At 40.7% G+C, this 15,262-nt stretch overlaps 1 protein-coding gene across 4 annotated transcripts in view; it reads right to left on the bottom strand.

Moving 5' to 3' along the window:
• LOC109033081 (ribosomal protein S6 kinase alpha-5) overlaps window positions 1–15,262 on the bottom strand; it is a 210,506-nt gene that overhangs the window by 127,583 nt on the left and 67,661 nt on the right. Inside the window, exon 1 of one of the 4 annotated variants that reach the window (XM_019045718.2) lies at window positions 13,041–13,061. The exons of 2 other annotated variants lie outside the window; for them this stretch is intronic. Coding sequence is in view for 1 of the 2 variants with exons in the window: in XM_019045552.2 (XP_018901097.1) it covers window positions 9,736–9,967 (232 nt within the window). In the remaining variant the exon portion in view is untranslated. Of the gene's footprint in view, window positions 1–9,735; window positions 10,377–13,040; window positions 13,062–15,262 lie in introns of those variants that run through there. One more of the 4 variants, XM_019045552.2, reaches the window with a different exon arrangement.

The raw sequence follows: 15,262 nt of genomic DNA, 5'->3' as shown, positions 1-15,262 counted from the left end.
CGCGTAAAACTGAGTGTAAACGCACTGCGGCGCACTTTCTTCCGCGAATCACAACGGGCCGTAAAAGCATACCGACGAGGAATTCTAATAATGTAAGCACTAAATTAGATCAACCCCTACGCCTTCACGAGCAGATTCAGTCATCTATCTTGGCATCGAGGATTCGAGGCTCTATTCGGGAAATTCGCTGAAATTTCTTCTTGGAAACCAGCTTTCCAATCGAAATTACGGCTGCTTAATCCGAGACCCTCGCATCGCTCTTCTGATAATGCCTGATTCCAGCTTACACTTTAATGAAAAACTGCATAGAAAACACATCAACATAAATTGACAAAAAACAGTTTTCGCACTAAAAACTTTGAAGGGCTTAGGAGGGAAGATCAGTGGATGTAAAAGAACAATCTTTAAACAGCGTTAGCTCAGGAAAAGTCTTATCATTATTTCTTCAGAGGGCATTCGAATTACTAATGAACATCATCGCTAACACAGTTGAACCCTGATTAATATCCACTTTTGGGTTTGTTTAGACCAAAGAAATTCATCGGCTTCTATAAAACAATAGCTCAGGTAAAATCACATCATTTTGATTTCAGGCGCAAATTACCAAAGAACATCATTGCTATCAGTGTTGAAACTTTTGACTGGACATTTATACCCAGTTTTAGAGTTGAATCCTGGTCTTTCCAGCCCTAAACCCAAACTTAAAGCCACGTAAACCACATTTTTCCTCTACTATCCACAGCCTAAGGTAATGAAGTCATCGACTTCGACAAAACGATAGCTCAGGTGAAAATCACATCATTTTGATTTCAGGCGCAAATTACCAATGAACATCATTGCTACCAGTGTCGACTCTTTCGATTGTATACCTATATCCACGCGGTTTCGAGGTCTAAAATGTGAATCGTAGTGTTTCGGAGGACCCCAAAAACACGAACTTGACGCCATGCAAACCAAGATGTTTTCCTCTGCTTTATACAGTCCAGGGATTTGAATTCAATTCATCGTCTTCGACAAAACGATAGCTCAGGTAAAAATCACATCATTTTGATTTCAGGCGCAAATTACCAATGAGCATCATTGCTACCGGTGTCGAAACTTTTGATTGTACCTACCTACCCGGTTTTGAAGTTGAAAAGTTGAATCCTGGTGTTTTTAGCTCTAAATAACCATAACTTAAAGTCATGCAAACCAAGATTTTTCCGCTGCTATCTTCACTGCCATGCTAACGGAAGACGCCGTATGAGCATCTGATTGTGAGTGTCTCCAAATCTCCTACCAGAAGATTTTTAATTTTGAAGAAAGTTATGAATACTTTCCCTTGAAATTCTTAGACTTTTTAAACCAAATTACGAACAAAATCCTCGAAAAATCGGAAGAGGAACACTCACAAATTTTATGAAAAAACCGTGATTTTTCGAAGAAAATTTAGCAACGCCTGATGGAACATACGTCGTTCTTCTTTAGCACGGCAGCACAGCCCGGGCACTGAACACTGGAAAAAAAAAACACATTGGATCCAGAGTCCAGACTCTTAAAAACATCGACATGAAAAAGTACTCTTGATTCAATCAGAATCTAGCTTAAATCAAGAACCAAGCCTCTTAATATGAGCGAATTTCGTTTTGATTCAAGCAAAAATCCGAAATCAAGAATACTTTTCCTTGTCAATGTTTTCAAGAGCCTCGACTCTAGATCCAATGTGTTTTTTTCAGTGAATCGTGTATCAAAGCAGGTACCCAAGGAGATTGTTAAAACAAGTTGGCAACTGGGACGGCCTTTGTAGCGGCGCAGCCTCGGAAGGGGGTGAAGCGAAGCCCGCATCCAAGCTCCGTACGGTCGGGGCGGCCATGCTTCCCCATGTTCGAGTCTAGTTGTTGCAGGCGTTCCCTGCTTCCCACCCCTCACTCCCTGGCCGCGGCCCTGTTCGCAACGTGTCTTTCTCTCCACGTGTCTCCCCGGTTTAAGTTTCAAGCTCCCTTCTCCGAATCCGAGGGCCCGGTCGTTATCCCCTCGGAGGTTCCGCCTGTGGGTGCTAAAGAGTCCCTTGCACTGAGTGTTGAAACATGGAGACCATTCCGGATTGGCTCCTGTATTTCAGGCCTCGAAGTGTCACAACAGAAGAAACATTCAATTTCACCGATTTCAAAGAATAAAACAGAGACAAGATTGAATCCATTTCGGATTGGCTCCTGTATTTCAGGCCTCGAAAGTGTCACAACAGTGGAAACATTCAATTTTCACCGATTTCAAAGATTGAAACAGAGACAAGATACCCTCCACAGGTATCATGACAATCGTGGAAGCTTTCACTTTCGGGACTTCAACATGCACGGTTGACCAATACTGGGTGGGTGGTTTTAACGACGTGTTGATAATTTCGTTTCTCACAGAAACCGAAGTTGGAAAAGCTTGTTTGACTCATTACGTCACCCGAAGTTCATCATCCACCTAGTGGGTAAGACGACGGTTGCACTGGAAAAAAACACATTGGATCTAAAATCCTTAAAAACATCGACAAGAAAAAATACTCTTGATTCAATCAGATTTAAGCTTAAGTCAAGAACCAAGCCTTTTAATATGAGCTGATTTCCTTTAGATTTAAGCTTAAATCTGATTGAATCAAGAGTCCTTTTCCTTGTCAATGTTTTCAAGAGTCTGGGCTCTAGATCCGATGTGGTTTCTTTTCCAGTGTGCTCCCTTATAAGTTTTCATGAGGAAAGGCTGCATCCTCAAATGTAAAAGCTTTAACCTGTCGCCAAAAGGCCAGTGGAGTCTCACGTCTCTGAAAACTGGAATGGACCAAAAAAAAGGAGTAGTTTAAGGAACAAAGGAAATGAGAGAGGGAATGGTTGAAATGAGTCTATCAAAGATTGAAAACATTCGCTGTGTGTGGCCTTTGTTCCGGTTTATGACATCTATGAGCGCGACTTGTCTTAACTGCATCTGTTAAGGAGCTAATTTTAGAAACAACGCATGTGCCAGTACATTCCGGATGCGGATAAGTAGGTGCTTTTATCTAAAAGCCCGAAATTTTAGTTCCTTGCTGCTAAATGCAGTCCAGATTATAAGTGCAGGGGCTCTAAAGAATATTTTTCCCGGTTGATAAAATCTCGAACTGGTATGGATTGTAGATTTAGAGGTGATTTAAATTCTGTAGTCACGTTAAAACTCGTACGCGGTTAGCTTGAAATTGCACGACTCCGAGAATCGATTGAAGTGCATTATTTACAATTTATCCCGACGCAAGTTACGGATTGACTCAGCATTGATAAGACGTGGGACAGCGTATTGTAGGTCGATGAGCGAGGTCTGTCAAAATACTGCAAATTGAGATAAAGCACAAACGTGGTCTAATTCCCTGTTTTAACAGTTCTCTCACGTTTCGATGCACATTTATTGCATTCAAACTAATTAGCCTGTGAAAAGAGGTCATTATATCGAAGCAACAAGTGGCGTCGTTTGCTGTGACCTTCGAAAACTGATGTGTACATCTACTGGGTATTTTTTCAAATACTTTTTTAGGTATGTTACATTTTACAGAGTCCCTAGGTCAATTTAACACGAGGTTTTTCCGAAATTCGAAGAAAAATAAGAAGTACGCCTTTTCAAAATTTTAGTTGCAATTTTCCTTAAAACTTTGAACTTTAAGACCCTATAAACATTATGGAACTCATTTTCTTTTCTTCTTCTTTTTTTCTCAAAAAGGACCCAATGGATCCAAGAAAAAGGGACATTAGGTACACAATAAAAGTGATTTACGGATCAGAATTGTAGAAAATAAGTATTTTTAGAAAAAAAAAAAAGAAAAAAAAAACCTCTCTTCCTGTGAAGTTGGTACAATACCTAGTCACCCCCTTTTTTGAGAGCCCCTTCCACCTGATTTACTCACCAGAATTTCAAGAACTCCATCTCATTTTACTTGTGAGAGTATGCAGAGCTAGAATCGACAGTAATCCGCTAATCGAAACATTTCGATTTTTCTCTCCCCTGCCCCCATCCATTCCCTCTTACATTCGACGTATCACATTGGGAACCTAATAACTACTCCCCGCTATCAACTCGACGGATGGATCAAAGTCAAAAAAGCTGGGTTAATCGCGCGTGCACGCGCGTGTTGGGGCTCAAGACGCGCGCGGATCCGACGAATTAGCACAAGTCCGCACGAACTTTTTGATTATTCAACACTTGACCTTTCACACGACGCGGCCATGCAACGGGGCGAGGTTGTCGGAAAAAATTGACGAGACTGGAACGGCCGGAGCTCGGGTATTTTTATAACCTCTCCGCTTTCACTTTCTATTCTCAGCCTCTATGCACCGGGCCACCGGACGACGCGAGCCTCTCGCCAATTAAATCCGCGCGACATTCGTGCAGAATCGACACATAACCTAAAAAAAAATTCGTCTGTCTCGAGCAGTTTTTTAAAGCCACCGGCAGTCCGCATTCTTGACTTACAGTGGGACTATCGAAGCTCCCGGAAAAATGGAGACTCGAAAAATCGATTTCGAACGAAATTATTAATTTGAATAAAAATTCTCTTCAAAAAATCATTTTTTCCCCATAAACACAACCATTTTGAATTCAGAGAAAAATTCTCTGGGGGCAAGGACGTCCATCTCGCCTAAAGAAGCATTACTTTGAGCGGAATAATTTTTTTCAGATATAGGATAATTCAAGGAATATTACATTGGGAAACAATGTTCTTAGAGAACATTTTTCAAATATCCCTTAGGAATCACTTAAAAAAAGCTCCTCCAGCCTGACAAAATTTTCTTTATCGTGAGAAAATCTGCTTCAAATTAAAGAAAAGCATTCTGAACACTGGAAAAAAGAACACATTGGATCTAGAGTCCAGACTCTTAAAAACATCGACAAGAAAAAATACTCTTGATTCAACCAGATTTAAGCTTAAACCAAGAACCAAGCTTCTTAATTTGAGCGGATTTCCTTTTGATTTAAGCTTAAATCTGATTGAATCAAGAGTACTTTTTCTTGTCAATGTTTTCAAGAGTCTGGACTCTAGATCCAATGTGTTTTTTCCCAGTGTATCTTACTTAATAACACCTAATTGAACAATATTTTTCACTGTGCTTCTCCTGCCTCTACCTACGCAGCCCGTTATTTCCACGTTATGATTCCTTTCACAAGCCTTTTTCGAGAAATGAGGTCAAAACTAGTACAATTTGAAAAGTGACAGTCTCGCCTCGGCCGTCAAAAAAGAGAAAACTCCAACATCACAATACAGATTTACGAACTCGCAGACACGAAGACAAACCCAGTAGCCTTTTAAACAAGACATTCCGTCGAGTTTTCGACGTGCGAATAGCCACCATTGGACACACCTTATTGTGTCAGTCTTCAAAGGAAGCAGACGGTGGGAATCAACACAAAAACAAACAAAAGTCAAATCCGTTCCCCCTGCAGGCCAATACGGCACCAACAGACTCCTGCCTGTTTTCAGATTGAGTACATAGAGCGTGGTATAGCCCGCATTGCGAAGGCAGAACGCCGTATGAGCCTTCAGACGTTGCCAAGTTGCCTTCAATAAAAACCGAAATTACTGAGAAAACTCCTCACATTTTCAGACAAATGGGTACACAATTTCATGTAAACTATCTGAAACTTTCAAGGAAATATATTCATCAATTTTGTCAAAAACACAGGTTTTATCAAGCGAAATTTGGTAACTCCTGAATGCTCATACGGTGTTCTTCCTCAGCACGGCAGCATAACTTGCAGCGCAAAGGTAGAACGCCGTATGAGCCTCCAGACGTTGCCAAACTTCCTTCGCTATATAATAAATTTTCAGGGAGATCTTTGGATGTTCGGCCTCGAATTGTCCAGTGAGCTATAATCGCGATCAGATCTAAATGACTGAAATTTCCAAGGAAAATAACCACAACTCCTTAAAAAGGGACATTTTTGAGAAGGAAATCTGACAACTTTCCAATGTCGAGACGGAAAGAAAGCCGTATGAGCCTTAGGAGGTTGCCAGATTTTCCGATAAAATAAAATTCCTCCGAGTAATTCGAGAATATCGTTCATAAAATTTTCAGAGGATTTGCTCGCAGGTCAGTCTGCAGTTAGGTGTCAGAAATGCACCCAAGCTTTCCTCGAAAAAATAAAAATTTTACTGAAGGCAATTTGGCAGCAGTCTGCGGTAAGACGGGATACGATGTGATGCATCGTTCGTAGGCTACTTCGTGCATCCGTGTTTATTCAAATCCCACGACGTGAAGAGGAGGGCTTCACCCTTTTGGTGTGACGAATACGGAGGGATTCGATACCTAAATCGACGCTTTGTTCAAGGCTTCTTGTCTCTTTCTACAGTCAGTGGCTCACTGGTGAACCTTTCCTTTTTAAAAATTAAATAAGCTTGGACTAGTCCACGCGCATCTTCGAAATTCCCGCTGTATCCTGCCAATTTCGGAATTCCGGGGGTTTCCGTCGGTTTGTCCGATTACTTGATCAAATTGGATGACATTTCATCACCAAATCTGACGATTTTTTGAGCTAAATCCGGGCGTATTTTGGGATTTCGTCCCGGAACTTATGAAAAAATTCGGAATTTTCCAATGCAGAATTAATTTTCAACCTTTAGCAAAACAAAATGGCAGCACTGGGTAGAATGTAGGGAAGTGGCTCCGGGTGGGTACCATTACCAGCACAAGAGCAATGCTTCCGTGCAAGGGAAAAACGTCGTACGAACATTCGAGAGTTGCCAAATCTCCCCTGATAAACATGTATAATTTAGACAAAACTTATATGCATATTTTTCCTCAAAACTTTCAGATGTTTTCGATTTGTTGAACTGTACACAAAATCGTGTGAAAATTCTGGAAACAACCATTCACAATTTTCTCATTAAATTCTGTGTTAATCGAAGGAAATTTGGCAACTTCTGAAAGCCCATACGGCGTTTATCCTTAGCACGGCAGATTACATGACACACGGGTATCGGCGCTGGGTTGCGGGGAATCCCCGACCTTGTCGGACCCGAGCGGGAAAACTCGGTCATTCGGTCGTAAAAAGATGCCTCTGGGAGTGCCAACAATCCGGACGGGACAGGGGGATTATCGCGACCTCGATTGGGGCCAATCCGACGCGACAACGACGGGGAGGAAACGCCATGCGTCCAGACGGACTCTTCGCCAGAAGAGCGCTTACGATAAGCGATAACAAAGGAAGACATTCGACCACTCTGGAGGAGATGTCTTAGGACGAACTGCCCTCAAATGAAAACGAATCCACTTTAAGATCAAAGACTATTCTCCCAAGTTGGCAACATTGTTTTTTTTTTCCATTTAATTGCAGGGTTGCCATGATCGCTTCACACTGGAAAAAAAACACAGTGGATTTAGAGTCCAGGCTCTTGAAAACATTGACAAGAAAAAATACTCTTGATTCAATCGGGTTTTTGCTGGAATCAAAACGAAATCCGCATAAATTAAGAGGCTTGGTTCTTGATTGAAGCTAGATTCTAATTGAATCAAGAGTACTTTTTCTTGTCGATGTTTTTAAGAGTCTGGACTCTAGATCCAATGTGTTTTTTTTTTTTTTTTTCAGTGCATCCTCAAATTCCCCGAAATTTCCCGTGCTCTTTTTGCTTTCCCCGGACCGCAAAATTTCTGAATTCTCCACTTTCCCTGACATATGAAAACTGCCACTTAGATTTGATTCCTTTAAATTACACTCACTCCTGCTAAACGCTAAACGCATTGAATTCCCCGGCCGCCGCAAATTCCCTGCCTTCCCAGGTTTTCCAGGCCGCCGGCAACCATGTAATTCTAGTTTAAACAATCGGTCCTAGGATAGGCAGCATATCGACGGTGAAACTACCAAACCACGTATCTCGGTTTGCGACGTCGCAGACTTCCTGTCATACTTTATTTTTTAAATAAATAGCTACTGAACGTCCAGTCTTGAAAATTTCTGTGATTTTTCCTCTTCGTGCGGAGAAAATTCTGTGAAAATTTCAAGGAATGATATTGATTTGGTCTACTTTAAAAAAATAAAATGTGAGCGTAGATTTTTAAACACCGCAACCGAGATACGTGGTTTGGTAGTTTCACCGTCGATATCGTACCTTGAATGGAGATAATCCAATAGGTTTGAATGCCGAACTACTATTCGAAGTTGCCTTATTCCCTCTCAAGTTTTACTATAATATATTGAGCTCGAGTGCTTATTGCTTGGTTTTTAGATAAAAAATAAAGTAAAGCCAGAGTATAAATGAGGCAGCGTCCGATTCCGGTGAAAGGAGTCAAACTGGACTGCATTTTGTAATTGGGAACTACAATTCCGGGCTCCTCTTTAAAAATGCTAACGTGCATCGGGAAACTAATGGTACATACGTTGTTTCTAATGTGAGACAGAATTTGTTGTCCTCAAACTTCAATATATAGCTTAATTAATTTTCTCTCCTTCGAATACAACTGATTTACATATAGGCGAGTTAGAAATTAATGAAAAGTAATACAGTGTAATAAGATAATGCATAAGCGACCAGAAAGCTTCGAAGATGTTGCAGATTCGCCTCTGTTTCACTCAGAAAGAACGTTAAAACTCATTTGCCATGAACATTAACAGGATCATGTGTGTACTGCACTTTGCAACGGGGAACCACCATTTTTGGCTTATCTACCAAGTACCTATCAGCAATGCGAAACTAATGGCACATACAAGTTGAGACAGGTCAATCTCTGATTCGCTCTAGCTAGGTCAGTACCACTCAACACGATCATACACGCGTTGGACAACATGTTCAATTTGGAACTACAATTTCTACCTGCTCCGTAAAAGTACGCGTGGTATGTGCTATGAAAAACTAATAATAATGTTCCTGCGTTGATTCTAAACTAAGCCAGATATTACAGTTCCAGGTTGCAAATTGTAGTCTCATTCAGATTCCACCGTTCATGATCTTTCAAATGAAAAAGAGCTGAGCTGACTTTGGCTTCGATAAACGATTCTCAAGAAAATAATTAGAGACCAAAAATACATGGGATTCCTCTGGAGAGAAACTGTTCCATGGGAATACACAAAAAAAAAACGGAAGAGAAAGGGAGGGTCAACTTAAGGATCAGGATCAAACTAAGGGCAACCTCTAATCTGACATTCACACCGACAAAATGATATGAATCCGAATGATCTACACTTTTTAGTCCATTCCGATTATCCGTGCGCATATGGGGGCTAATAAATAGATTATTATCAACAAAAGAAGTGAAGCGAATAAAACCACTACGGATTTTGCGAGCACGACCATTGAAAAATGAAAACTCCTGGTTGATTTGAATATCGTCCATCCACATGACCAATGTCCCATGGATTTAACCGGCATCGAACAAAATTCTGTTGAAATCCCTGGAGGATAATGCTAGGGGCCATAAAGTAGATCAGGATCATATTTATTGCGTTGAGAGCGAGGTGAGGGGCACACATATTGCAACATCCATATTAGAGTAGACATTTTAAGTAAATGTTCAGAACTTGAGGGTCAAAGCTGCATGATATAGTGGAAGGATGCCTAGATGATACTTAAACTCATGAGTGTACCTTCAATGCAGCTTTGGTCTTGATATTAGTAGCTGAGTAGTTCCCAGGACTTTACTTAAAATATAATCTCTTCAAGAACTTAAATTTGTTCACTACAACTGTCCCGTTGAAACGATGCTAAGTATGTGTTTTAAGATCTACCACCGAGGAACCTACTTGAACTGAAGTTCTTACCTCGATCATCCCAGATCCTTTCCTGGTAACTGCTGGGGCAGGATTCACCGTTAATTGCACTAAGATTCCCGTTGACATCCTTGTTGACTATCCCGATGCACTCAACACTGTTGGACTCACGGGTCACTTTCTGTCGCACGATGGACTTCTCGAAAACGATGTCAACATCATCATCTTCCTCATCATCCTCCTCGAAATACCCACTCTCATGCTCAGTTTTCTGAACACCCATCGCACTTTTCGACTCCCTTGTCCGCTGGATCCTAGCGTGAAACAACTCAACTTCACTTCCAACGCAACATAACGGCGAAGAAGAGTCAGGCCGGGAGGGCACGATTTAAAAACCGAGCTGGCGTCACTTCGAAAATAAGACCGCAATGGACGGCCGAGAGTATCTCACATAAACACGGTAAACAAAACACTTTCCACGTTCCGCTGGCGATGCGGGGGTTAGAAATACAACTTCACCAATGGGCACACTCTAAAGCACTTGATTCACAGGGGGCACTTTGATTTTCGGTCCGGCGAAGGGTATAAAAATAAGGGGACAACATTCACTGTGTAATAATCCTGGCGAGAATAGCGGCGTAGCTCTTGCCTCTGCGGAGACCCGACGAAAACTGTTACGGCGCTACACACGTTACGCCAGCAGAGAGTCCCCTCCCCTCCCCACCCGCCGCGGGCCGCCGTAAACTCCGCCCATTCAAACACCGATCAGCTGTTTTCTCCATTGTGTGATTCAATTTCATTGCTGCTATGTTGCTATGCTGCGCTCAAGGCAGGCACTTCTTGGCTGCTTACACTCTGCCACTTCGCTCTGGAGCTGACAGTATTTTAACTCTATAATAATGTTGTTTTTCCGCCGTTGCCACGTTGGGCCCGCTCCGACCTTGGAACTGTTTGTTTAGAGGTTGAAGTGTCGTAAACAGATGCCGGTTCCGTCGGTGTTTACAGGTGGAGGCCGTGAAATACAAAAAAGGGAAAATGACCCAAAATCGCACGGCATCATAACGCCGTCGTGACGATGGCAGATAAAATTTATAAAAAGATGAATCATTAATAGGCGAGAGATTGGATGATTGAAAAATTCTTAACTAAATAAATAGTAAAAAAATTAGTAGCGTGGCGTGCCTTGCGTTATATCGATTGAGGCCATTCGAACCTACGGAAAAGGATCGATATACAGGGTGTTCACAACGAACACCAATCTATCTTTTACCACAGCTTCAAATGGGGAAATATTGATAATCGAGCATTCGCGCCTCACCGTTGATAAATTAAAAAAACGTAAAAATTAGGTGGTATCGGTTTACCACTTAATTTTTACGTTTTGCATTTTATTCAATTAACATATTTAAGATCAAAGGCAGACTTAGAAGCGTCCGAGACTTTTTATAGCGACTTCATAAGAACGAAGGAAACCCCTGAAGAAACCCTTCCCTAGAGCTGAAACCCATTGGAACGCAAAAGTTACTATTCAAAATGACCTATTTACTTTTCAATACTAAAAGCACCTATCGGCATACGAAAAATCAAAGCGGGAGGGGTGAGGAGAAGAGGGAGCAAAATAAGAAGAGGTAGAACGGAGAAGAACAGATACTTGAATGGAAAGAGGAAAAGGAGCGGAAGAAGAGGGAGATGAAAAGAAGGAGGGGAAGAAGAGAGTAAAGAAAAGAAAAATAATTTGAATTAAAAAAAAAGAGGAGAAGAAGAGTACAAAATGTATGTAAAATGTATGTAGTGCATTCTCTTTTTTCTACTTATAGTAATGTGAAGATTAGAAGCACTGGTAACACATAAAAACGACCTAATATTACGATACCACTATTCAAGGCTCTTAAGAACGCATGTTGCCTACCCTCTCAAAAGAAGGAAAATTGAACGCAAGAAGCTCAAAAACCAAATTACTCATGGCAGCATTCCTGGAATTGCATTCTCCGTAAGTAAGAACTGTAAAGAATTTGAATCACCACCATTGGATTGTTGCATTTGATTTCAAATACGTTTATCTTTTCTGCCTTCGTAACTATAACTCTCCTACCTCACATAAAATGGGCTCAATTTAAATAATAAGTTTCACGTTCAAATTATAAGTTTGCATTTGCTTTATGACACGTGAATTTCTATCAGTTTGCAGTTCAAAAGAATAAATTAAGAATGTTTATAGTTAACATTTTTGAAAATCTTAGCCTGTTTTCTGACATCATAGATAACGGAGTGCTCTTTCAATTCAAAGCAACGTTACGAACAATGAGAGAATAAACGAAGTTGGCTTCGAACCCAACATGCAACTATTTCAACTCCGCGGTAGGCTGCGTTGCATACCCTAGATTTTGCGGGCGAAATCTGATATCTGCTGACGGCCTACGCGCGCTCGCTACATTCGGCTCTCGTGATCGACTACACGCCATCACCTCGAACGTATGTAACTTGGCCCACCATAGAGTTAATATAGCTGCATGTTGTGTCCACGCCCAACTTCGTATATTCTTCCATTGTATCATGCTCAGAGCATTAATCAAATGCGAGTTTGTCTTTTGGAAAGAATCTCAAAATCAATTTTAATCCTTAAATCTCACAATCAGTTTGATAATATCGCGTTACAAATCTATGCGACAGGAGCTTCAAAATGGTTGACCAGAATAGACGTCACGCTCGAGGGAAACACTATGTGCACCCGCACCCTATCGCGAGAGTCGTGGCGAGATCTCATATTTCGCCAGCAAAATCGAGGGTATGCAACCCGGCTCACCGCAGAGTTAAAATAGTTGCATGTTGGGTCCGGACCCAACTTCAAACATTTTCCCGTTGTTCAACGCTCCGCGCGTTATGCAGATGTCAAGTTGGACGTATATAGGCTAAAAGGAACTATGTGCATAGGGTTTGCACACATCTTAGTTGCTTTTAGCATAAATACGTCCAGTTTGTCTTTCAGAAACATATTTTAGTTCGTTTATGGAATTTTTTCTCCAACTACCGCTCTGCCTTGAATCCTAAGAAAATCGTAATGTTATGATAAACTGGTGATCGCGAGGTTTTTACACGAAAGTTACGCCCCTTATTCTCAATGATAATACTCAAAGTTTCTAGAAAAGGAGCTGAGTGGCATGGACTTGGAATGTGGAAAATGAGCTTAGCAGGATTTCATTCCTCTGTAAGGCTGAGGGACCGTTCATAAAATATATAAAGCTGAGGTTGGGAAGAGCTTTACGCCATTTTGTTCTTTGTTTTAAATGATAAGGAGCTACTTTACAAAAAAATTTAAATATTCCCCGAGGACGGAATTACGGATTATGGGTTCTTACCTTTGACAGGTTCTTACGACAAAACTAGTGAAATCATATGCTCTGGTTACGTTCTTACCTGTGAACAAAAATCATAAAAGAACAAAATTAGACACAATTCTGGACAGCGATTCGACGGAAATTCAAGAAACTTTACAATGGAAACACTAGGAAAAATATCTATATCCTTGTTTTATTACTTTCGGTTGAGGAAGGACAAGGGAAGTGAGAGACAAAATATAAACTTTGTGTTGAAAATCCCGACATTTTGTGTTTCGTATCTGATGGGCGAGTGAGACTTTTAAGTGTGAAAAATAAACTTCACCGGCAAAATCCTGTTCTTCTATTCCTTCTCTGCTTGAAAGTTGTATTTTCTTGAAGATGCCCTCCAGTTTATATCTCCAGAAAACTGTTTCAAGCAACTTTTGCGACTTTCAAGCCGCTTACATTTTCTTGAAGATGCCCTCCAGTTTATATCTCCAGAAAACTGTTTCAAGCAACTTTTGCGACTTTCAAGCCGCTTACATTGCCCATCTACGGCTTTGAGGACAAAATGGTTGAGGAAACAGCAGCACACGATATGTTAATTTTGTTAGAGGGTCAAGACAGTACAAAATATTTTCCGTGGAAAACTCGAATTCCGTTTTTTTTCGACCCGGTGAAAAAATTGCTTGGAACTGTAAGTGCTTTTAAAACTCGAGACCATTTGCACCGAATTTCAGCTTACAAAACATTCGACCTGCACTGCCAAATTAATTTTAAAAAAGTTTGAGCATGTTAAAAAAAAGGTATAAAAACGTCTTTACAATAGGCTGTGTGAAATATGATGCGATTCTACGACATTCCGAAGCAGCAAATTTCGAAAATGCGGAACGGCAGGCATCTTAATGAACTGCGCTCTCGGTTTAAAATTTGGACCCTGCTCTATAACTGGTTGGCTTCTTGGATTTCCTGTGAGAGTACGAAAATGAATGTTTTGCGAGCCTAACTTTCTTACAGATAACCTACTTTCAAAAACGGGGTCTTTCAGCTTTTAAATAGAGTATCAGCTGAATTTTCATAATTTGTTTTTCTGATATTTTCCTGATTTTAAGATGCAATTTTCTGATTTGTTTCGCCAATAGGGTGAAACTAGTTTGATTTTACAAACCAACATTTTAAAAAATTGAGTGATTTGTTTGAAAAATGCTTGAGTTACTCAGAAATTCCTGATCTACGAAAGACTTTCCTGACGACATAGAATTTCCTGATATTTTTCTGGTTTTCCGGTTTTTACTGGGTACCACCCTGGGACGGTTTGTTCAGGTATATTGCCTGGAAGTATGGGTTCCACGTCCGGATTTTTTTCTTTCTTTTTTTCTTCTCTTTTCTTTTCTTTTCTTTTCTTTCTTTTGGTGCAGCAGAATACAAGCAGTGTCGAAGCGTAAATGAGCGATTATCGATACTTTCCTATTTTTAGCCATGGTATAGGATCGATTATTGAGATGTTCGTTGCGAACACCCTGTTTATCGATTCTTCTCCGTAGGTTTAAACGGCACACAGTGGATCGAATCAATGGGAGAAGTCGGACATGATTTAAAGACTTTAAAAGCGTATATCTGCATTAATGTGAAATGTCGATGTTTTAAAAGTAGTTTCATTCGTTTCCTCGTAAACGTTTCTACAAAAACCATCCTTAAAAATTAAAATTGCGACAAAATAAACTTAGAACTTTACAGCTTTTGTGAAAAATTTCATGTCCGACTTATTCCAAAGACTCGATCGACTCTGCGGCAGATCAATCGATTTATTGCAAACACGGTGTCTACTAAAACAGGCTGGTCAAAAATAAGTACTTTTACAGTACTTATTCAGTACATTCTCGAGAAATTCAGTACTCGTCCTCCAACAGCGCAAAATTCCGTACTTTTTCAGTACCTCCATTTGACGAAATTAGAAAAATTTCAACAATTTGAAATTGCGACAAATATGATAAATTTTTAGAAATTCCGGACCTTTTGGCGGAATTTCACGCACTTTTTCAGTACTTCCGACCACCCTTAAAAAATAAGTACTATTTCCGGATTTTCCGGAAATTCCGGACTAGTAGACACCCTGGCTAAGCACGCCACGCCGCTGATTGTAAGTTAAATCTAGATTTTGTTGGACGATCTGACGCCGGGGACGGTGGGCCTCGGTTCCGAACGCTACACATGGCTGCCGACGACGCGACGGCGACGCGACGCGGGCAACGCGAGTCGAC

Source organism: Bemisia tabaci, chromosome 4 (genome assembly GCF_918797505.1).
Source record: "Bemisia tabaci chromosome 4, PGI_BMITA_v3".
NCBI lineage: Eukaryota > Metazoa > Arthropoda > Insecta > Hemiptera > Aleyrodidae > Bemisia > Bemisia tabaci.
This window is presented reverse-complemented; position numbering and strand designations above follow the sequence as displayed.